The sequence below is a fragment of the Carassius carassius genome, chromosome 6 (assembly GCF_963082965.1).
Source record: "Carassius carassius chromosome 6, fCarCar2.1, whole genome shotgun sequence".
NCBI classification, from domain to species: Eukaryota; Metazoa; Chordata; class Actinopteri; order Cypriniformes; family Cyprinidae; genus Carassius; species Carassius carassius.
Window position 1 is genome coordinate 26166789 of NC_081760.1, and position 25657 is coordinate 26192445.

The following is a 25657-nucleotide window of genomic DNA, read 5'->3' on the forward strand; positions in this document are numbered from 1 at the left end:
TTTACTTAACCTGTTGTCTACATAAGAAACATGCATACTGACCTCAAAAGCTTTGAACGGTTGTTTAGGTTAATGTGTGGCACACCTTCCTGAATCAAAATAAAGGAAAAACTGAAACATCCACAAATAAAGCAATTCCTCATTTGCCTTTGGATTTAACATCTTTAATTCTTCTGTCTCTGATTTGCAGAGCTTTCAATGGCCCAGAAGAAGTTTGCTCAGTGCCTGGGTGAATTCAAATTCGAGTACATCGGCGATGCTAAAACTGACGATGAGAAGTGCATTGGTGAGTTTATTTTATTATTATAATTTACATTAATGCATATGCATACATTTGCCTTAATACATCTTAATACTTGGCTGCTAGTGTGATGTGGGTGAGATTTTTGTTTATGAAGTGATTCACCTGTTTGTTTCAGATGGGAAGCTCACACACTGAGAAATATGTAAATAGTCCTGCATTAATAAACTTTGTAAAATGTCTGTCATTTGCTATTCCAGATGAATCATTGCAAGAATTCTCCTCCTTTCTCAGAAACTTGGAAGACCAAAGAGATCTTATGGTGAGCACAACCAGTTGAGACTTGCATTAAAACACACTCTGTTATACATTTTCCTCAAATCCTTGCAGGCTAAACATAGTTTTGGAATCATGGTCCTTTGCAAGCAGAGAGAAACACAAAATGTAATCAGCCTTAACATGGAGTGAAGTGACATCACTTGTCTGTTTGTTCCTGCATGCTTCAGCGTTGTTTGAGTCACAGTTTAGCCACAGGAAGTGAGTTATATTGCCATCAGTTATTTGTGTCCTCTGTTTCAATGACTCTGTGATTACACAAGACAGCTGCTTATGTGGAGTCATGTCACCTTAAATGAGCTGATTATGAACTGTATTTTCAAACTCTCATGTTGAACGTTCAGTGCCACTTGATTGAAGTCCTTAATATGCAATTAATTAGCAAATTGCTTTTACAGTCGAAAATGGGTAAAAATATTTTGATTCCTTAAAAAAGGCAACAAGTTTTTCCTGTTACTGCAACAGATTCTTTCACCTGGCAGAAATGTGAGATTTTTGCATTCTTACGTTATTCTAAAAGGTAGTTTGCCATCTAGGTAGGAAGGGCTCGTGTTGCATGTAGGTCATGTTAGTGTTTATTTAGTATGCGGCATTAGTGAGCTGAAGGCCCTGCCCATGACTCAAAGTGCAACAGCTGACAGTTGTTTTGAGCTCAGATTTGAGCCCCACCCGTTCACAACCCTGCAGCAGGCCAATGATGTTGCAGCCCCTCGTCACACTGAAGGCATGCGTGGATGGGGTGGGGCCTACAGGCCCTGACAGGGTCAGAAAGACAGGGTAATCTGAGTACTAACAGTCATGCCATGGGTTTCTTTTGTTATCCCATTACCTCATTTCAGGCTAAAGATGTGTTTTTATATGATAATAAACATTGTGAGAGCCTTGTTGTTAAAATATGGATTTTAGAAAATCATTGCTTTTTGAAAAATGCTTTAAAAATGTAAAGAATTCGTTTTATTACTTCAAATGGGGACACTATGTTTTCCTGAACTTCAAGAAACTTGATCATTTACTTAGAAAATGTAAAACATCATAACAGAATTGTGTGTGGATTCATACCATTGTACTAAGCACCTGTAGGAGTTTTTAATGCATTTTCATTTGCTCACAAAATTTGAAGAAATTCAAAACTTGCAATTTGCCTGAGAAACTTGCAATTTGCATCCACTCCCAAAACTTTTGTGCCCCCCCCCCCCCCCCCCTCCCCAACAATTTGCAGGCAAATGCAAAACTGGTGCTGGAAATAATGGAGGAAGAACTAGATTTTATTGATTTTATAAGTGAACACAACATTTCTTGTTTTGTGAGAATGCAAAAGTTTTGGGGAGATATAGCAAAGTTTCTCAGGTTATACAACATTTTGTTTCTGTGTTTCTCTTGTAGGCCTATTCATTTTTAGGGAATACTTATTTTAAAATGTAAAATGGCTATAATGAACCGTTTCACCTCTATTGGTATTTACAATTAAAACCTACAGTATGTGTTTGTGCAAGGTTTGATTAATGAAACCCTCATGGCATTGCTAATGTTTGATAAAAATAAATTAAATTATGAAATGTCCTGTATTCAATAAATGTTCTTTTCACAGATGAGAAACATCACAGAGACACTGATGAAGCCTTTAGAAAAATTTCGGAAAGAGCAGCTCGGCTCAGCAAAGGTACAAGCATAGCTCTTCCTGTCATCTCTTACATTCAGGATGTTCGCAATAATTTTAAAAGATATAAAAAAAAACATTTATTGAAATTAGTTCAGTATTTTAAAACTGGCTTCTCAATCCATGTATTAAAATAGTAAATTCCTCTATTTCATTATGTTCTCTTGCTATCTTCAGGAAGAGAGAAAGAGGTACGAGAAGGAAACAGAGAAGTACTACAGTTCACTAGAGAAACTTTTGAACATGTCAGCCAAGAAGAAAGAGCCACAATTACAGGAGGTACTTTACATTTCATTCTTCCTTCACACAGGATGGATGCGTAATGCAGACTATTTTCAGAAATGGTAATTCCTTTCTGTATCTTTTCTGTAAGTCAGTGGTTTGCTGTATATTTTGGGGTGGGTATTTAGAGTAGGTACTCAAAAGAGTACAGCACTGGCCACATAACCTACAGAACATCAAGTTTTGAGATTGCAATTGTGCAGTTAAAATATAAGTGTTTGGTTGCTATGCTTATGTTGCGGTGCTACTGATGGTTTTTCTTTTATTTTCTTGTTTTTCTTTAGGTAATAAAAGTCTGTTGTTATTTCTGCCATATTTAGGAAGCTTTGCATCCCACACAATTCCTTTCCAAGCCTGAGAAAGTGAAAGAGTGCAGTGTATCTTGATCTTGTCATTTTGATCAATCAATGTATGTCCGTCATTAGGCCTGTCGCGATAGTCTATAAATCGATTAATCGCACGATAAAAAAAATGAGCTCGATAATTTTTTTGGCTACGATAATTTCTTTTTTCAATTTTTATTTAAAAAATGTAACATGTCATGATGTGGGGTTAGTCTGGAGCCCAGCCTGTGGAGGACAGCCCGCAGTAGAAAACACCCTCTCCGATGGCACAGATGTCCCGGGAAAAAAGAAATAACGTCTCGCTAGAGTGACCAGCTTTGGGAAGCGCCTTTCATTTGCTTGTGGATGTTTGCATCTCAAGTGATATTGCATTGTACTTGCACTACTGCTTTATTTTAATACCGCGTAGCATATTTTGCTACGCATACCACATTTGAAGTAACAAACTTGATATGTAACAAATATATATATATAACAAACTTGACTTGAAAAAGACGTGATATGTGAACAAGCCCCTTCAAAATGTTTACTTCCGGTTAACGGTTAAACGGTCAATATGAGCATCCCTAACTGGCATGTATACATATAACATGCAAAATTAATTAATTTTAAGCCACACAAAGTCAACATTTTGGTATTTCTTGCTCTGAATCTGCCATAAAATAAAATAAAAGTTTATTGATTATATTAGTTGAAACTGGTCTTAAAACGACAATATTATCATTTATCGCGATAATTCCTTGGTCAATTTATCGTCCAGCAAAATTTGTTATCGTGACAGCCCTATCCGTCATGCCTAAATGTTGTATACATTGAGAATGAAAAGCACTAGAGACTGTTGTTATTTTTATGATGGGGCATTATATTAGTGTGAGTTTGGTTCAACGGTAGTGGTTTTAGCATTCGGCTGTTTTGAGTCAACAGAACTGGTGTGTATGATTCCTAGAGATGTTGAAGAACACCAGCGACTGCTCAGTTATTCAACAGTTCATAAGACACTTAAGTTATCACGGGCCATGTTTGTATGTCACTGCAGCCAGATACGTTTCAGGGATGAGCATTTTGGTCATTCTGTCTAATCAAGTATGCAACAAATTAAAAAAAAAAAAACCTTAAATTTGCATAGTAAAGTACAATGTGATCAAGTCAGTGTTGATGCAGAGATTTATTTTATTTTATTTTATTCTGTCTACACAGTAGTCTCTCCCACTGGTCCTACCTTTACATTCCAGGAAAGGCACGCTGTCTAATGCATGCGCTTAATGATAATAAACAAAACAGTGCATCTGGCAGTTTATAAAAAAGTCTGATTATTATAGTAATGTTATATTAGAAAATAAATAATGTTACAAACACCATTTGGGTTAAACTGTTGGCATCCGTTTTTTCTTGTTTACAGCGAACTGTTATTATCAAGTTGTCAGCTGCGTGAATTTGAGAGTTATTCCTGTCTTCCATGCACACCAGGACATCAACACACACAGAACAACAGCTTTAAGAATTCATGTCAGCATTTAAATGTTTTAATTTAGGTTCATGTACTTTTTGGGTACAACTCTGAGACTATATACCTGCATTAAGGTGTGTATTTGTGATTGAGATCGCCAAGAAATGTTTCTGAGAGATGTCAGTGTGATGCACTGTGTTTAACTATTTGCACACCTAATAACTATATTACACTAGTTAGTGTTTATTATGGTTTACATTCAGACAAAACTTTACACAATTACATCAAACACAAAGTTGTTTCTTGGTTTTCAAATATTCCATTTTCAGAATAAGGCCCTCTGTGTCATAAAAGCAGGCAACACAAGGTCAGGTAGACACAGGAAAAATGCAGACAGTTTTTTGAAAGACCCATTTCTCAAGTCTTAATTTTTATGGGATGATTTCTCTCCGTTTTTTTTTTTTTTCAACCTCTTCATCTGTTGTTATGGTACTTTTTTCATTCTGTCTGACTTTCAGGCGGACATGTCGGTGGAAGTAACGAGACAGCACTTTCAGGAGTCATCTCTGGAGTACGTTTGCAAGCTGCAGGAGATACAGGAGAGGAAAAAGTTTGAGTGTGTCGAGCCTGTGAGTGCATGACCTTTCGTCCAGATTGTCATTCAGCTTGATTTATTTCATCATTGTTCGCTGTCGACAGCATCTGATATGCTGTCACTTATCACAAAAAAGAAAGGAAACACATTTACTGAAATTCACTTTTGGTTCTGGGAGGTGATTGTACAGCACAAGAATAAATGTTACAAATATGCATTTCTGTGTGTACAGTACTTATACTGTACTGTGTGTGCATATACACTATTTCATAAGTAACCATAAGCTATAACACTTCAAGCTGTTCTTTTGCAGCACCAAACAGAATAGCAAAAATAAGGGCTATGTTTGGAATTAAATATTACTTTGGCATGTGTACCCTATCTTATTCCAAATAATTAAATGAAGTAGCATATTTAGTGAGAGTTGCAAGCGCAGCATGCTTACATTTGGGACTTTACCACACACAAAAGCATTCTATTAACATAAGTGTTTCCAAGCCATTTACAAGTTGGGCGAGTATTCTGAATAATTCACTCCATTGTGCACACACAGTTTGACAGATTGCATAAGCAAAGTGGTTTTGCAGAGCAAATATTTGCCTGATTGCATTCACTTTTCCAGTTTATGGACACCTATATGACTTTGTACTTGAAAATGTATCTTTTGATTTGAATTTAATATTGCATAGGGATTTAGACCCTACGATTGATTATAGAAACTCAAGATTATCTGTCCCAGAGGATATGATTTCTCATTTTTTACTTTCTCTAATTCCCTTCTCCCCCCCCTCTCATATACAGATGCTGGCGTTCTTTCAGACTGTATTTACTTTCTATCATCAGGGATATGAGTTGGCCATAGACTTTGACCATTATAAAAAGGCCCTTCAGATCAATATTCAGAATGTAAGTAAAAATGGAATAACGTTTTCGAATTTAATACAAAACTTTAGATCTATTTTTAAATGATTTATTCAATATATATTCCATCTATCAAATATCAAATATGTGTATGCCAAGTACATTAAACAGCTAAAAACACACTTAAAGAGTGATTCTCTGAGATTTATCAGTCTTCACTCAGCTTCTTCTGGTTAACACTGGAAAAGAGTTATTGAGCCAGGATACAGCAGCATTTGATTGGACCACATTACTGTCCTCATTGGTGTTTCATTTTTTTTTTTTATTATTATTATTTATCAGATGGTTAGGGTCAGAGTTCTGCGTATGTATAGCTTGAAAAGGTGGTTCTTAGATTAGCACAATTAAGCATGTTGATGGGGAATACACTGGGAAATTACTTATTGTGTAATAAGCCATCTCAGTGAATTCCCATTTAGCAGGTCCTCACTGAATCTTCATAGTTGGTTTTGTTATTGTTTTACGTGTGTGCCTCTGCTTTCAGACACGGAATCGTTTTGAGGGCGCGCGCTCTGAGGTGTATGAGTTAATGAAGAGAATCAAAGAGTCGCCACAGGAATACAGACAGACCAGCCCCATCAGCAGTGAGGGCTATCTTTACGTACAGGAGAAACGTACGCAAGACATTTTATGATGTAACACTGGAGTGCCTTATTTGTCATTGACTGTCATGTCATGTGTCTTGTGCTCCACTAGTTGCATTGCTGATAGCTGTTGCTATTTCCACAGGACCTCCTCCTTTCGGATCCAGCTGGGTGAAACGCTATTGCACGTTTGTCAAAGAACAGAAAATTCTACACATGAAGACATTTGACCAGAGATCAGGCGGGAAGCTTGTAAATTATCATCACACATGACACATTAGTCAGGATAAAGGCACGGTTCATAAAATATAAATGTATAGCCGATCTGCTTTTCACAGAATGTTCTGTATCCATTCAGGGTGAGACCGAATCTGTTACAATCAAGTCTTGTGCCCGCAAAACCACAGACACTCTTGACAGGAGGTTCTGCCTAGACATAGAGATCACAGATCGGTATGTTGGACATGCATGCGCCCAGAGTTGTGATGGTAACTCTGAATAAATGTAATGTTGCATTTCTGATTCACAAGAAATCAGGTCATTTAATTCAAGATTACTACCTTAACCCTTCTTCTGTGATAAATTCTTTTCCTAATTAGGTGTTCCCAGTCCAGCCTTTCAAAAATGTCTTGTGAATCACTCATTATAAGAAAATTATGGGGTTGTGAGTTAGTATTAGTCCTGTATTTTAACATTAACTAGTATTTTCATGAAAATCCTCTCAGGTCAAAATGACTGGAACAAAACATGAGTGTTAAAAAAAAAAAAAAGTCTTGTTTTAACAACTCTGTCTCTGAGTCACCTGTAAACTGATATTCTTGAAGTCGATTTTTGCTTAAAAATAGGAAGCAAATCACAGAATTATTCCTTTATGATTGATATGAGTTAAGAATTGAACTTCAGATGATAATAAACAAGCAAAAAGAAGAATTGTAAATACCTCTGAAACTACTGGGTTTAACATGAGAGTGCGAGACATACATCAGAGGATAAGGAAAACCCAAATATTTAGCTCTTTTTAGGATACACTAATGGCCCTCATTAATCAAAGCCAGAGCTGAGCTGGGCAGAGTGTATGATGAAGGTAAATCATGCATAGTGGGATCTTTTCAATGGCACATCAGCAGATCAAAAATGTTTCTAAATTAGGAGGTGAATCAATCTCAATGTGAATATGCCTTTGACTTTAATAATCTAAGCCAATCTATCCAATTTGGAATTGATTGAACAGTCAAGAACTAGTAAATTGGCACCCTTGAGTTACATCATGTGTACATTCCTCCTGTTGGAGACTCTTATTCTCTTTATTACCTCATATACCTCAAAGCATGTGCCCTCAAAACAACTCCGTCTGATGCAGATGCATAACCTTAAAATAATAGAAACATGAAATGGAAAGACATTTCTCTGTTGTTGCATATTGATAAGACAATTATGGAGACAAATCATGCACAGTAAGAACTGTAGTCTACAATAAAAAAGCAAATGAGTTGAGTTTTGATTTCATATGAGGCGGCGCACTTGTTTGTTTTTCTAGACCATTCACAGTGCTGACGGTCCAGGCACTCTCAGAAGATGACCACAGATTCTGGATGCACGCGATGGGAGGAAAGGAGTCGGTGTGTCAATCCCTCACTTCAGCTTCCAACAGCTATATTCAATAAAGACAAAAAGTTTCTCAGTTGACAAAACCTAAATAACTTTTGGGAAGATAGCTTGGAAAGTAGCTTATAGAGCTGAACTAATGTTCAGAAGGTTTTGGTCAGCACTTTTTTTTTAAAGAAATTAATCATTTAATTCAGCAAGCATTACAAATAATCAAAAGTGACAGTAAAAACTTACATTGTTTCAGGAACCTATTTCAAATAAATGCTGTTTTTTTTACTTTCTATTTATCAAACATTTCATTTCTATTATTGTTATTGAGCACTCAATACTGGAGTAAGGGCTGCTAAAAATTCAGCTTTGCCTTGACAGGAATAATTTACACTTAAAATATATAAATTAAATAAATAAAAATAAAATAAAATAAATGAATTAATTAAATTAATTGAAATAATGTTTCAATATTATTGTGTGTAAGAGACTAAAAAAAAAAAAAAAATAAACCTTGCCGACTTGAAACCTCTTAACAGTAGAGTATACTTCAAAGTGTTTTAATGATCATCAGTGGTGCCTGGTTTGGTATATTAGTTCAGTTCTGTTTGGTGTGGTTTGTTTTATGCTGGTCTGGCTTGTGTTTTCTGATGTTTATCTCTCACACACAGATGCAGTTTCTCAACCGGACACATTCAAGAGAAAGAGGAAGTGAGTGAACTCCGATTAAGATCAGAGCTTCCAGTTTGCCTTTAGTTGTAGTGCTTATGAACAAAAAATTTATATATTATTTATATGTTTGTATTTATTGCTGTTACATAAATTGTGATATTTGTGTTTCCATAGTTGATGCCCAGTTGGATGATGTGGGGATAAGCTTTGTGAAAAATTCAATAAATGCCATTGAAACAAGAGGTGAATCTCCATGTTTGAATATATGAAAATCATATACGAAATAAATGAACGCAAAATGTATCAGGCAGGAATTATATTGTATTTTAAGAAAAAAAAAGTAAACCATCTGCTCATCCTTCAATAGTTCACATAGTGTAGTAACAACTTCTGATCACTAGATGTCAGAATGATCTAGCAGTTTTTCTAAACCCACACCAACAACCTGTTGTGCTTTGTTCAGGATAATACATGAGAAGCTTCGTGTGCTCGTGTTTAGCTTCCCATATCAGCTGGGATGTGAATAAAGTACCTAACCTCTATTACAAAACATATTTTTATTTTGACAGGTATTAATGATCAGGGTCTGTACAGAGTGGTCGGGGTCAGTTCAAAAGTACAGAAGCTCCTCAGTTTGATGATTGGTAAGTTGAGCCTTATTTGAATGCTCTGTAATTGTTCCTCAGATTTCTGTTATTTACTTGAAAGCCTTATAATTGTATCAATAGCCAGTGTCCTGTTGAGTCTAGTTGGCATTCAGACGTTCATCTTGTCTGGTGTCTGTCTGTACGCCCCTTTGTCCTGTCCTTTAGGTGACACCTGACTCCATTACTGCAGGCAGGCAACCAGATGTCCGGACACTTCCTCTCTCTCTCTCTCTCTCTCTCTCTCGCTCTCTCTCACTTTCCCTTGATCCTATTTCACTTCTTCCAAAAACCCACCAAATGCAGCTCACCATCTCATGCTCTATTATCATCCTGTCCCATACTTGGCTTTCCTTCTTTCTTTTATTCTGTCTATTTCGCTCGCTCTCCTGCAGTCGTAGCATGAGTATCTGGTATCCCTCTGCTCTGAATGCTAAACGCTGTGTCGAGGCGGCCGGCTGCCTGAGCTCCTGCTGCTACATGAACTCAGCTACTCTAGAAACTAATAGCCATTAACACTCTATATGGTTCCACTGTCCTCATCTGAGAACAGCCCGAGCCCTTGTAGTTGGCTCACCAATCAACTTAAAACCTGCCAAATATCCAGACATTAACATTTACATCAGAATGACCGAACAGAATTCCATGTTAATATCCAGATAAGTCAGTGCCACAGTGATATAATCATAGTGCTAAATTAAATGTTATATTTGTTCTCTTGACCGACTTTTTCTCACTAAAATGACTCAGGAGGACGCACATACATTATGTTGCATTGCGATGTCAGTTAAATGCAAATTGAGTGTTAAGATGAGTGTTAATAATATCTCTGTACTGGAGCCGTGATACGTTGTGTTTGAACTATTGTGTTTACAGGGACACTGGTTGAAGACTCAGTCATTTTAATCAAGCAATAAGCAATGAGAGGCCATGCAACTGTTGGCATTTATTAAACATTATAATAATTTCTAATTTAAACAAAATAACCACAAAGATATTAGAAATGTGTGTCACATTACTACAAAAGTTTTACCATGAGTTTATCATTTATTTCTGTAATTTTCAGATGTGTTGTGTGCTTATTATGTTTGTACAATTTTCTGTTTTCCCAGATGTTTAAACGTTTGGGGTCAGTTAGATTACATGTTAATATATTCAGATAGAAAACAGTTATTTTATATTTTAACAATATTTCAAAATATTACTCTTTTTAATTTATATTGATCAAATAAATACAGCCTTATTGAGCATAAGAGACTTTAAAAAATACCAGCCCCCAAACCTTTAAACAGCAGTGTTTATTATTACCATTTAAAGTAATCATTAACCCTTTTCCAATATTAATGCAAAAAATATTTAAATACATTTTTCAAGAGGGTCTGGCTGCAGACTTGCACTTGCACTCTCAGACTTGCACCCTTCTCACATTTTTTTCCCAAATTGTGACCAACACACAATTGTGGCGTTTTTATACCAGAACCATAGTTTTTGCTATGGTTTCTTTAAGATTATTTGAACTTGAATTATTTTACTGTTTTATGATCTGTAGATGAGAAGAGCAATGAAATAGATCTAGCAGCCAGTGAGGACTGGGATGTCAAAACCATCACCAGTGCTTTAAAACTTTACCTGAGGTGAGTTTAAACTTTCTGCATTCTGCTTCTGCCTGAAGATAATAAACAGCTGAGTGAGTGAGTAAGTGACTAAATGTTCATTTCACTAAATGTACTTATTATAGTTTGACACAATACACCATTCATGCCCATTCATCCTCAACCCCTTTGCTTGTTTCAAGAGAAACTTAAATGCAAAGCTAAATTCATGTGTGACCCCTCAGAGAGAAACTTATGGGCCTCTTCATTTATGAATAGAATTGAATCTCAAATAAAAAGTATCAAGGATAAATGAGATGTGTTCATGTGAAATATGTCAGAATTTGTAATCATTTGTCAGATTTGCAGTGGGACATCCCTTTCGGTGACAAAATATAAATATATGCTGTTTTATTCAACATTTAATTAATATTGCTTTTAATTAATTTCTGTAATTGATGTGTCACAATAGAATAGCACAAGGCAGCTTTTGTATCTCAGCAGCAGCAGAGCTGTATGTGTGTATGAATGATATTGGTGTGCTGGGCTCATTTTGGGTTAATAGTGCTGGGACGTGTGCCAGAGACTGAGCGAAAGTACCTTCAGATGAACTTGGTTATCATGTGTTTGTGTGCTCATCTAATTTCTTGCAGTGATCAGCCACATTAATCATAGTGTTGTGTATATAATAATGCCCAATAAAGCCTATAAATCTCTCTCTCTCTCAAGGAGCCTTCCAGAGCCACTAATGACATACAAGCTTTATAAGGAGTTCATCGTCCCTGCAAGTAAGGTCTTTGTCCTAGCTTAGACAATAATCAAAAAATACTCAATCAATTACTTCACAAATGCCATAAACGTAGAGTATGTGCTTGTCTGAGAGAGAAGAGCTTATGATTTGTGAAACTGTAAGGTGGGGTTTAATGCTTGCTGAAAGTACCACTGAATTAAATTTCAGTGAAGGATTTTCAAATTATGTAAATGACCTCAGCAGAGATGTCATTGTCGAGAAGTTGTCGTAGGTCTGGGAGGTGCTATAAGTCAAGACTACATGTACAAAGGCAGACATTTACTAATTTGTTCTTTAGCTTTTTTTTGAGGGGCATGTGTAGAGAAATGTATTTTATTCAGGTTCTCCTGGAGCAACATGGTGCTGACCAGCCCTGAGCTTTAGTCACTACGCCTCACCGGCCTTTTCAGTTACACCCAGTGATGTTATTGTCAGCTAAAACTGTCTGAACTGAAATAAAGCTGAAATTAAATAAATGTATCCAATTACTATAGTATGTGCATTTTAATAGTAACAACTTCAAAGTAAAAGGACATAACTTATTTCCTTACTTATATAGAATTATTATTATAAAAAAAAATATATATATACAACCCGAATTCCGGAAAAGTTGGGACGTTTTTTAAATTTTAATAAAATGAAAACTAAAGGAATTTCAAATCACATGAGCCAATATTGTATTGACAATAGAACATAGATAACGTAGCAAATGTTTACACTGAGAAATTTTACACTTTTATCCACTTAATTAGCTCATTTAAAATTTAATGCCTGCTACAGGTCTCAAAAAAGTTGGCACGGGGGCAACAAATGGCTAAAAAAGCAAGCAGTTTTGAAAAGATTCAGCTGGGAGAACATCTAGTGATTAATTAAGTTAATTGATATCAGGTCTGTAACATGATTAGCTATAAAAGCTTTGTCTTAGAGAAGCAGAGTCTCTCAGAAGTAAAGATGGGCAGAGGCTCTCCAATCTGTGAAAGACTGCGTAAAAAAATTGTGGAAGGCTTTGCAAATCTCATCATCTACAGTGCATAACGTCATCAAAAGATTCAGAGAAACTGGAGAAATCTCTGTGCGTAAGGGACAAGGCCGGAGACCTTTATTGGATGCCCGTGGTCTTCGGGCTCTCAGACGACACTGCATCACTCATCGGCATGATTGTGTCAATGACATTACTAAATGGGCCCAGGAATACTTTCAGAAACCACTGTCGGTAAACACAATCCGCCGTGCCATCAGCAGATGCCAACTAAAGCTCTATCATGCAAAAAGGAAGCCATATGTGAACATGGTCCAGAAGCGCCGTCGTGTCCTGTGGGCCAAGGCTCATTTAAAATGGACTATTTCAAAGTGGAATAGTGTTTTATGGTCAGATGAGTCCAAATTTGACATTCTTGTTGGAAATCACGGACGCCGTGTCCTCCGGGCTAAAGAGGAGGGAGACCTTCCAGCATGTTATCAGCGTTCAGTTCAAAAGCCAGCATCTCTGATGGTATGGGGGTGCATAAGTGCATACGGTATGGGCAGCTTGCATGTTTTGGAAGGCTCTGTGAATGCTGAAAGGTATATAAAGGTTTTAGAGCAACATATGCTTCCCTCCAAACAACTTCTATTTCAGGGAAGGCCTTGTTTATTTCAGCAGGACAATGCAAAACCACATACTGCAAATATAACAACAGCATGGCTTCGTAGTAGAAGAGTCCGGGTGCTAACCTGGCCTGCCTGCAGTCCAGATCTTTCACCTATAGAGAACATTTGGCGCATCATTAAACGAAAAATATGTCAAAGACGACCACAAACTCTTCAGCAGCTGGAAATCTATATAAGGCAAGAATGGGACCAAATTCCAACAGCAAAACTCCAGCAACTCATAGCCTCAATGCCCAGACGTCTTCAAACTGTTTTGAAAAGAAAAGCAGATGCTACACCATGGTAAACATGCCCCGTCCCAACTATTTTGAGACCTGTAGCAGAAATCAAAATTGAAATGAGCTCATTTTGTGCATAAAATTGTAAACTTTCTCAGTTTAAACATTTGCTATGTTATCTATGTTCTATTGTGAATAAAATATTGGCTCATGTGATTTGAAAGTCTTTTAGTTTTAATTTTATTAAAATTTAAAAAACGTCCCAACTTTTCCGGAATTCGGGTTGTATTATACATATAAGTATTTATACATGGGAGTACATCTATATTTGTCTATAAATCTAATTAAACATATTTAAGCATAATCATTTACATGTAGGTTTATTAGGTATAAATCGTAAAACTGCATAATGTACATGCTATCTTCTAACCAACCCCCTAACACCCCCCCCCCCCCCCCCACACACACACACACACACTTTTTTTATTATTATAATTTTTTGTCTACACAGAGAGTGCAACTCCAGAATCTAGAGTTCAGGCCATTCACTGTCTGGTTCATAAACTGCCAGAGAGGAACAGATTAGTGCTCAGTCTGATTACCAATCATCTTGCCAAGTGAGTGGAAACTGGTTTTTCTCCATCTTTCTATCTGTATTCACAATATATATATATATATATATATATATTAGATTTGTTTTATTTTTTTATTGTGTGTACATCCTCTGTTTTCTTTCACCAACCTTTTTACTTCTCTTGGCCATCAGCCACTATTTTCTATCATTATTTCCAGCTTTCTCCCTCATTCCGTTCTTACCGTCAGTGCACAGAAGACACACCTTCCTACAGGAAGCACCCGTACAAACATCTGTAGGCTACCGCAACAAACAGACAACACTCTGGAGAGAAGAGATTTCCACATGGACTTTCATACGGTCCATGCTGTTATCTAGATCAAACATCTTTCTAGAGAAAACAAGTCCATTCCATCCAGCAACTGCCCACTTAGAGAAGAGAGTTATGCAACAGCTTCTGTAAGAGATTAGATTAGTTAGAGATTTCCAAATACTGTTAACTATCATTACAATGCTTTACCGCAGGCATCACATTTTTATATAATGTGAATGTAAGCAAATTGAAGATGAGCGCATAATCTCCCTAACCTCTGGCAATCAGTGACTGGGCAGACGCGTCTCCTCAAAATATAGAGTGGGATTTGCTGGCAGCTAAGGATGTGCAATTGGAAATTAAATTCAGGTTATCCACCACTAAATTCCTCTTCCATCGTCTCCAGCCCTCGCAAAATGCTTTAGGAGTTGGCACAGTTGCAGACCCATCAGAGATGGAGAGGAAAAAGCGTAATGTTGCCATAATATCTGAATTGGAATTAGAGAAGTGATTAATTGTTGTTCTCCGTGTGTTGTTTATTTATTTTCAAAGTGCACCCTGTGAAAGTGAAAAATGCAAAATGACATTCTGATACCTGCAGTTAGTTTGCATTTTTCTGAAACGGACAAAAGTGTTCAGACCAAAATTTGTCATTAAAGTTACATGATAGCAAACGGTCTCCCTATTGCTTAGAATGTTAATGAGGGTTTTTTTTTTCTTCCCCATTTCAGAAATTTCAAAGAAGTGTCACCTGTTTCTCAAAATAGGCATTTATAGCCATTTGCACAGGAAGAAGTGCATTTTGGTTTGGATATATTATTTCAATATATAGTTTATGTAGGTTTTTTTCCCCCTCTCTCTCTCTCTCTCTCTCGAAGGGCACTCTCTCTAAATGTGTTTGTTTGAGCTAATGTAATTCAGACAGTATATGCTACATGAAGAACTAAAGGGAAGAAGACAAATTCCTGATTCCAAGTCAGATGATCCAAATTAACCCATTTGTTCAGAGGATGGTTGAGTTTACTCTGTTTAGATATTTTACAAATTGACTTGCATGGACAATATGAGTAATGAAGTTTGACTAAACAATTCTCCATCTAAAAAAAAAAGAATGCAGACTTTAAAGTTCACCCTTGTGATCTTTAAGTTACTAAATTAAAAACTTCAAAATGTTGTGTTTTCAAGTTTTTCATGGATAAATTGCAGTGAGACTGAAGACACTTTCTAATGGAAGGTTAAATGCATATAGTTTCACAATCAAATACAAAAACAATGCAAAACGTTCTTAACATCTTTCATCAAAACAAATAATGTGCAATAATGTCAATATTTTTTCAGTCATTCAAGCAATTTAATCATATCTTTTTATTTTTATTTTTTAATTATATGTGTGTGTGTGTGTGTAGTGTTGCTGCCAACAGCAAACAGAACCTGATGACAGTGGCGAACCTTGGTGTAGTGTTTGGCCCCACACTCATGAGGCCGCAGGAAGATACAGTGGCAGCCATTATGGACCTCAAGTTCCAGAACATTGTGGTGGAGATTCTCATAGAACAGCATGAAAAGGTGAGACTTCCAACACCTGGTGTGCTGCCAAAAAAAAGTTGTCTAGGTTGGCTGCTCATAAGGTTTAAAAACTTAGGGAGTATCACATCATAGAGAGCAGATAGTGAGTTATAGAGAGTGATAGTGAGTTGATTTGACTGACTTTTCTAAGTCTGTCTACACTGAGCCTGGTGTACTTCTCTCTACAGCCAGGAGGGGGAGCCATGTGTGTTTTGACTGGCCACTGCTCAGTCAGCTTTTCTTTTCTTTCTGATGGACCGCCACACTCATTTGCCTAAAATACAGGTTAAAATGCTGATTTAGTCAGCTTGAGATGACCGTAATCTAGTTAATCCTAAAATGGGGTTCATTCTGAAGGACAAAGGGAGGAGGAGTCAGATTATTTCATAATCTCTAAATTATTCAGCCTACATTTGAAACCGGCTGATTGCTTTCAAACAATGCACAATGTTGTCCCCGATGATCATATTTCAGTTCAGTAATTATAAATAAACACTGGGATCTATTAATCACTTTTGCTGATTTGATTTTTACTATTTGATATTCTGTTTTGCAAAGTGATCTTGGGCTGTAGGAAAGGTGTGTATGAAATAATAATAATAATATTTATTATTATTATTATTAGTAGTAGTAGTAGTAGTAGCAGCAGTATTAAATCAAAAACTTCAATAGAGATTTCATTTGATTTAAAATGTAGACAGAACAACTGTTAAATTTGATGCAGTAGTTATACACAGTATTACAAGGCATAAGCAAAGCAATATGTCAGAATTATGCTTGTTTTATTATACATTACAGGATAAGAACGTACTACAGTATGTGTACTTGGTATATGTAATTATGCAAATATTTCTCAGTATATTTTGTTTATGAAAAGCAGATCTGAAGCATCATACAATATTACGTACATGTGCAGACGAGACCAAATGATATTGACCTTGATGTTGTTTTGATGCAAGTTGAGATAAGTGAGTGAAGTGTTGAGATTCAGGAGAAGGAATGACTCTGCAGAGCAGCAGACTGATTAGCTCCTCTCCAGACTGCTGATACCCCCAGATACACTCAACAGACACTGTTTTTGCATTCAGGTCCATCTGTAGAGAGAGAGAGAGAGAGAGAGAGAAGTCGAAAATGTTGCGAGACAAAGAAGAAACGAAGGAGGAAAAGTGTGTAGACTGTGGCCAGAGAGAGAGAGAGAGAGAGAGAGAGGGGTCAGAGGGTAACAAGAGAGGCAGGGCTGGAAGGAGAAAGATGAGGTAGAAAGTCTGAGACAGTGAAAGAGAGGAATGGGCAAAGACTGAGATGGAAAAAGAGAGAGAGAGCAGGCTTTGCTGTCGTCTGCAGAATTTCACAGCAGTATCAGATTTCTATCCCTTCTTCCAGCTCTCTCATTCCTTTGTTTAACCCTGTCGAGACTTCCACACTTCTGTTAACCTCTGTCACTCACACTAGCCATCTGGGGTTCAAATATAAATACTGCGTGACTATAATGAAGTCCTGTGTTGTCACTGAATGGCTGCCACTCTTTCAGATTTGACGTCAGTTTGAGAGTTTCACAATAAACTGGGCAACATGCTTGGGTGTCTCTTATTTAGGCTTAACTCTCATGAGAGCTCTTTTGATGTCTATTTTAACAGCATGCTGTTAATGAAGCTTGCAGACACCTCTTACATAGGGACAGTTCGCATTTATTAATTTTCTTGTTGTTCTCGTACTGTTTTATTCTCCTCTTTCCATGGAACACTAAAGGAGAAGTTTTGAAAAATGTTTGGAGCTATGGGTTGGCTGTAGCCATCACTAACCTAACCTTGGCTACCCCACTCACCACTGCAGGTTTTGTCTCTTTTTTTTTTTTTTTCTTGACAAGAAATGTGTTTATTAAGACACAGAACCTATGTATCTCTTTACAACCACAACAACCAGGAGACTTTTCAGACATGCACTTCAACTTAAACGAGTGCGGAAAAGGTACAGGCGCTAAATGAGCTTTGGCAGCACAGTCTGATGAGAAGTTGTTAGGATATATGTCAGTAAAACTTAGAAAAGCAAACTTTCCTGTCCTGTCAGCCGTTTTACTGTGCTCAAGGCACACACTCTTCAACTGTACGCAGATATATCACTTCATAATAAATAAAGCAAGAAACACAAGAAACTATCAGTATACAACTTCATTGTTCTGTCATCAGTGAAGTCGTGAAATTACCAAAAAGGTGATTAAAGCTGCAAAACTGTGCATGCATGTATATATGCGTCACATTTAAGAACGTCTCTTAAATGCATGTACTAAAATATTCTGCAGTTCGAGATCAGAATATAAGGCGCAAGCTGAAATTTAATTAATTTTTTTTTAAATTTAATGCACAAGTAAATATGAGCACAGTGCACTTGTACTAGAAACATGCACTAATTTTTCAATAATTTGTGAAGTACGGAAAATGAAAACACATTCAAATGGATTAAATAACTAATTTTACATTCTGGCATATATTTGCTGTTGACTTCTGCTCCGCCCCTTTTCACATTCTTGGACATGGGGATTCAAAATAGAACTTTTTTTTAACAGTTCGATTTAGGTTTGACAGAAATGTTGCAATTAATTGATTTTGACAACTAATAGAATGTTAAACATTCACTATTTAATTTTTTTGAGTTTATTGATTTATATAAAATTCAGTGAAGGTTGACAAAACTTTGAAATATGTAGATATCTGCATGTCTCATCCATGAATATGCAATGATGGAGAACAAGCTTTTGGGGGTGTTGAGAACCAAAATTAAGCTGACGGAGCAATAAAGCTATAGTGAGCCCCTTTATTAAAATACCTGGAGGTGACGTTTGATCTAATTTACAACTACAACCCGAATTCCGGAAAAGTTGGGACGTTTTTTAAATTTTAATAAAATGAAAACTAATAGACTTTCAAATCACATGAGCCAATATTTTATTCACAATAGAACATAGATAACATAGCAAATGTTTAAACTGAGAAAGTTTACAATTTTATGCACAAAATGAGCAGGTCTACAGGTCTCAAAATAGTTGGGACAGGGCATGTTTACCATGGTGTAGCATCTCCTTTTCTTTTCAAAACAGTTTGAGGACGTCTGGGCATTGAGGCTGAGTTGCTGGAGTTTTGCTGTTGGAATTTGGTCCCATTCTTGCCTTATATAGATTTCCAGCTGCTGAAGAGTTCGTGGTCGTCTTTGACGTATTTTTCGTTTAATGATGCGCCAAATGTTCTCTATAGGTGAAAGATCTGGACTGCAGGCAGGCCAGGTTAGCACCCGGACTCTTCTACGACGAAGCCATGCTGTTGTTATAGCTGCAGTATGTGGTTTTGCATTGTCCTGCTGAAATAAACAAGGCCTTCCCTGAAATAGACGTTGTTTGGAGGGAAGCATATGTTGCTCTAAAACCTTTATATACCCTTCAGCATTCACAGAGCCTTCCAAAACATGCAAGCTGCCCATACCGTATGCACTTATGCACCCCCATACCATCAGAGATGCTGGCTTTTGAACTGAACGCTGATAACATGCTGGAAGGTCTCCCTCCTCTTTAGCCCGGAGGACACGGCGTCCGTGATTTCCAACAAGAATGTCAAATTTGGACTCGTCTGACCATAAAACACTATTCCACTCTGAAATAGTCCATTTTAAATGAGCCTTGGCCTACAGGACACGACGGCGCTTCTGGACCATGTTCACATATGGCTTCCTTTTTGCATGATAGAGCTTTAGTTGGCATCTGCTGATGGCACGGCGGATTGTGTTTACCGACAGTGGTTTCTGAAAGTATTCCTGGGCCCATTTAGTAATGTCATTGACACAATCATGCCGATGAGTGATGCAGTGTCGCCTGAGAGCCCGAAGACCACGGGCATCCAATAAAGGTCTCCGGCCTTGTCCCTTACGCACAGAGATTTCTCCAGTTTCTCTGAATCTTTTGATGATGTTATGCACTGTAGATGATGAGATTTGCAAAGCCTTTGCAATTTGACGTTGAGGAACATTGTTTTTAAAGTTTTCCACAATTTTTTTACGCAGTCTTTCACAGATTGGAGAGCCTCTGCCCATCTTTACTTCTGAGAGACTCTGCTTCTCTAAGACAAAGCTTTTATAGCTAATCATGTTACAGACCTGATATCAATTAACTTAATTAATCACTAGATGTTCTCCCAGCTGAATCTTTTCAAAACTGTATTGAAAAGATTCAAATAAAATATTGGCTCATGTGATTTGAAATTCCTTTTGTTTTCATTTTATTAAAATTTAAAAAACGTCCCAACTTTTCGGGAATTCGGGTTGTATCTCAATTACAATTAAGTACAAGTTAATTGTATTTAGTTGTGTTTTGGACCCTAAAACAGTCCAATACTTTATAGTCAAACACAAATAGCCTTCCTGGCCACCCCTTTGAAAACATCCTGACAATTGATCAAAACAATTACATTTAATTAGAACTTCTCCAATGATGAGTTTTGATTGTGTCAGTATTTTTTTCTTCAGTAAAAGTGACCAACTTTACTGTGACCTAGAATAATGCTGGAGTAGTAATATATAAAGTGTGTTTATCTTTAAAAAATCAAGAGGCTTGTTGCCAAAGAATATGCGACTGGTCTTATTAATCACCTGAGAACACGACTGGTCTTATTTATCACCTGAGAACATGACACCCTGAAAAACATAAACAATCGTCCAAAATTAATAACGTTTATTTTCATTTTGGTTTAATTAATTTGGTGTTTTGGGAGGAAAAGTAGCTCAGTTTGGTGCTTCACTACTTTTGAGCGAGGAACAGAGTGGAATTAAATCCTTATTCCCTGGAAATCTTGGATTAAAAGTCTTGCTTAACAGTTATAATCATCATTTACTATATAGAAAAGAGCAATTTGAACATTCTACTATGAATGTTTTATTTTGTGATTCATGCAAGACAGAAAGTCCTACAGGTTATGAAATACTTGCATGTGGATTGACTGTTCCTTTAAGATTCATGTCTTGAGCACAACCAGAATCTTTATTTGTTTTTACCACCACACATTTGCACTCGCATACATAATCATCATTTCTCCGCAGGCATCAACTCTAAACAGACTGTTTACTTTGATTTACAAACACACACATCGCAGTCTAGCCAGCAAATCCCATTAACTTCTTGTTCTTTTAGATATTCGGGCATGCTCCAAGCAGCTCTCCATCTTTAGAAACTACACACCTCTGTGCTCCAACCAGACAGTCCAAGAGGCTCAGCCGGCAGAACCGCCCGCTGGCTGTATACAACCCACAGGTGCTGGATATTCAAACAGGTACGAGAGACTAATCAGCTTTAAGCACAGTAAGGTCAAGCAAAACACCACAAGGAATTAGTTATCACATACAGTACAGACCAAAAGTTTGGACACACCTTCTCATTCAAAGAGTTTTCTTTATTTTCATGACTATGAAAATTGTAGATTCACACTGAAGGCATCAAAACCACGAATTAACACATGTGGAATTATATATGGAATTATATACATAACAAAAAAGTGTGAAACAACTGAAAATATGTCATATTCTAGGTTCTTCAAAGTAGCCACCTTTTGCTTTGATTACTGCTTTGCACACTCTTGGCATTCTCTTGATGAGCTTCAAGAGGTAGTCACCTGAAATGGTCTTCCAACAGTCTTGAAGGAGTTCCCCGAGAGATGCTTAGCACTTGTTGGCCCTTTTGCCTTCTGTCTACGGTCCATCTCACCCCTAAACCATCTCGATTGGGTTCAGGTCCAGTGACTGTGGAGGCCAGGTCATCTGGCGCAGCACCCCATCACTCTCCTTCTTGGTCAAATAGCCCTTGATGCCTTCAGTGTGACTCTACAATTTTCATAGTCATGAAAATAAAGAAAACTCTTTGAATGAGAAGGTGTGTCCAAACTTTTGGTCTGTACTGTATGTCTGCTATGAAATACATAATATACAGGTGCTGGTCATATAATTAGAATATCATCAAAAATGAAAAGAATTCCATTCAAAAAGTGAAACATGTATATTATATTCATTCATTACACACAGGCTGATATATTTCAAATGTTTATTTCTTTTAATTTTGATGATTATAACTAAGGAAAATCCCAAATTCAGTATCTCAGAAAATTAGAATATTATTTAAGACCAATACAAAGAAAGAATTTTTAGAAATCTTGGCCAACTGAAAAGTATGAGCATGTACAGCACTCAATACTTAGTTGGGGCTCCTTTTGCCTGAATTACTGCAGCAATGTGGCGTGGCATGGAGTCGTTCAGTCTGTGGCACTGCTCAGGTGTTATGAGAGCCCAGGTTGCTCTTATAGTGGCCTTCAGCTCTTCTGCATTGTTGGGTCTGGCATATCGCATCTTCCTCTTTATAATTAAGTTCATAGTTAAGTTCAGGCGAGTTTGCTGGCCAATTAAGAACAGGGATACCATGGTCCTTAAACCAGGTACTGGTAGCTTTGGCACTGTGTGCAGGTGCCAAGTCCTGTTGGAAAATTAAATCTGAATCTCCATAAAGTAGGTCAGCAGCAGGAAGCACGAAGTGCTCTAAAACTTCCTGGTATACGGCTGTGTTGACCTTGGACCTCAGAAAACACAATGGACCAACACCAGCAGATGACATGGCACCCCAAACCATCACTGACTGTGGAAACTTTACACTGGACCTCAAGCAACGTGGATTGTGTGCCTCTCCACCCTGATTTCCATGTCAATGTCAATGGCGCAATATTAGTTTTTTTTGTATTATTTAAAGAGCGCATTAGTAGAAAATGCTCCTCTCCACAATGCACATTCACTTTGCTCATTACACAAAGGGATGCACAGCAGCACAAAAAGATGCCAAATATAAAAAATTAAAGCATTACAGTGTAAATGAATATTATTGTGTAGACTGCACATAAAAATGTCATAATGGATAGTCATTGCATGTATCAGAATTAGCCTATCTATTTGCTCGCACCTGAGCAGATCCCTTTGCTCTCTGGAGACTTGTTCAGTTTGTGTGCCTTAAAATTCCGCCATTTAAATAGTGAATCCACCATGGCACGAGCGCAACTAACTCTTAAAGGGAATGGGAAATGAGACTCTGATTGGTTTATTGCACATTATGCCCAAAAACACACCTATTACTCATTAAGAGAATAGGGACAACCCTTTTTAGACCATGCGCCGGGGGCGCCAAACTTTTTTCCCAACGTTATACTACCAAAAGTGTAATCGGAAACTCTTGCACTTAGATTGTTAAAATGGGGCCCTAAGATGGAAAACTATGCATTTGTGCATTTATAATGGATAAATGAAATCAGTATTTTCAGGTTAAAGGACCCCTGTGCATTTTAGTTTTGTGCAGGATATGTGAAACTTTGGGTAAAAAGTATGGCCACCCTTAATGTAATCGCATGACCAGCCAAATTCTATAATTTAGAAATGTATATTTAATTTATATTGGTAAAATACGAGGATATAGGACAGAACAGGGTATAATTCGTTTTGTTGTTAGAACACAGTAAGTGTTTATATTACTCCAGAATGTTATGAAGAGTGATTAGATGAATTGCATAGTCCTTCTTTGCCATGAAAATGAACTGAATCCCAAAAAAACCTTTCCACTGCATTTCATTGCTGTCATTAAAGGACCTGCTGAGATCATTTCAGTAATCGTCTTGTTAACTCAGGTGAGAATGTTGACGAGCACAAGGCTGGAGATCATTATGTCAGGCTGATTAGGTTAGAATGGCAGACTTGACATGTTAAAAGGAGGGTGATGCTTGAAATCATTGTTCTTCCATTGTTAACCATGGTGACCTGCCCAGAAACGCGTGCAGCCATCATTGCGTTGCATAATAATGGCTTCACAGGCAAGGATATTGTGGCTACTAAGATTGCACCTAAATCAACAATTTATAGGATCATCAAGAACTTCAAGGAAAGAGGTTAAATTCTTGTAAAGAAGGCTTCAGGGTGTCCAAGAAAGTCCAGCAAGTGCCAGGATCGTCTCCTAAAGAGGATTCAGCTGTGGGATCGGAGTGCCACCAGTGCAGAGCTTGCTCAGGAATGGCAGCAGGCAGGTTTGAGCGCATCTGCACGCACAGTGAGGCGAAGACTTCTGGAAGATGGCCTAGTGTCAAGAAGGTCAGCAAAGAAGCCACTTCTCTCCAAAAAAAACCATCAGGGACAGATTGATCTTCTGCAGAAAGTATAGTGAATGGACTGCTGAGGACTGGGGCAAAGTCATATTCTCCGATGAAGCCCCTTTCCGATTGTTTGGGGCATCTGGAAAAAGTCTTGTCCGGAGAAGAAAAGGTGAGCGCTACCATCAGTCCTGTGTCATGCCAACAGTAAAGCATCCTGACACCATTCATGTGTGGGGTTGCTTCTCATCCAAGGGAGTGGGCTCACTCACAATTCTGCCCAAAAACACAGCCATGAATAAAGAATGGTACCAAAACACCCTCCAACAGCAACTTCTTCCAACAATCCAACAACAGTTTGGTGAAGAACAATGCATTTTCCAGCACAGTGGAGCACCGTGCCATAAGGCAAAAGTGATAACTAAGTGGCTCAGGGACCAGAATGTTGAAATTTTGGGTCCATGGCCTGGAAACTCCCCAGATCTTAATCCCATTGAGAACTTGTGGTCAATCCTCAAGAGGCGGATGGACAAACAAAAACCCATTAATTCTGACAAACTCCAAGAAGTGATTATGAAAGAATGGGTTGCTATCAGTCAGGATTTGGCCCAGAAGTTGATTGAGAGCATGCCCAGTCGAATTGCAGAGGTCCTGAAAAAGGGCCAACACTGCAAATACTGACTCTTGGCATAAATGTCATGTAATTGTCGATAAAAGCCTTTGAAACATATGAAGTGCTTGTAATTATATTTCAGTACATCACAGAAACAACTGAAACAAAGATCTAAAAGCAGTTTAGCAGCAAACTTTTTGAAAACTAATATTTATGTAATTCTCAAAACTTTTGGCCACGACTGTACAATCTAATAAATTCCCCCTTCGATTCAATATGATACTCTTAGTAAAACAAAATAGTGGTCTTAATCATGCTGAGGCTGTGTAGTTGTAAAAGTTTTTTATATATGCTGACTCACGCAAATGATGTACTCCGTGCGGTCACGTCTCTAGAATGGAGCCAAAGTCTGGATTAGACTGTGTGCGCTGCTGCGGTCAACTTGAAGCCAGACCTCATTTGCCCCAATCGAAAGCATATTTACACTGTTTGAATAGTTTCCTATCGCCTACATTGTGCACTAGAGGCCATTCACTGTACAGGAAAAACTACACTGTGAACAAGTGACTGATCTCAGCAGGTCTTCAGCATCTATCTGTACTTCAGGGGGCGGGCGCTTCGGTTTCTAGAGAGCATTTGATTGGTCAGAAGATTTGATGATAAGATGAAGTACAATGTGACGTCAAAAAAAAAAACAGCCATTTTTTGCGGAAGTGATGAACTGTAAGCTTTGAATGCTTATATCTTCTAAATGCGAATTTTGTCATTGTTTTGGAGCATACTGCCTTATAGATAACCTTCAGACTAACATATTGATAATAACACCCAAATAACTTTAATTTAGATTTCATGGGGACTTTAAGTGTAAACATTTT

At 37.5% G+C, this 25657-nt stretch overlaps 1 protein-coding gene across 1 annotated transcript in view; it reads left to right on the forward strand.

Moving 5' to 3' along the window:
- Positions 1-25657, forward strand: part of LOC132142547 (rho GTPase-activating protein 10-like) — a 59195-nt gene that overhangs the window by 24125 nt on the left and 9413 nt on the right. The window contains exons 2-19 of the mRNA XM_059552501.1: positions 191-286; positions 502-563; positions 2166-2237; positions 2412-2513; positions 4826-4936; positions 5704-5808; positions 6308-6437; positions 6553-6659; positions 6766-6860; positions 7945-8026; positions 8675-8714; positions 8850-8918; positions 9245-9319; positions 10869-10953; positions 11641-11699; positions 14081-14186; positions 15863-16022; positions 21193-21331. Coding sequence (XP_059408484.1) covers positions 191-286; positions 502-563; positions 2166-2237; positions 2412-2513; positions 4826-4936; positions 5704-5808; positions 6308-6437; positions 6553-6659; positions 6766-6860; positions 7945-8026; positions 8675-8714; positions 8850-8918; positions 9245-9319; positions 10869-10953; positions 11641-11699; positions 14081-14186; positions 15863-16022; positions 21193-21331 — 1695 coding nt within the window. The remainder of the gene's footprint in view (positions 1-190; positions 287-501; positions 564-2165; positions 2238-2411; positions 2514-4825; positions 4937-5703; positions 5809-6307; positions 6438-6552; positions 6660-6765; positions 6861-7944; positions 8027-8674; positions 8715-8849; positions 8919-9244; positions 9320-10868; positions 10954-11640; positions 11700-14080; positions 14187-15862; positions 16023-21192; positions 21332-25657) is intronic.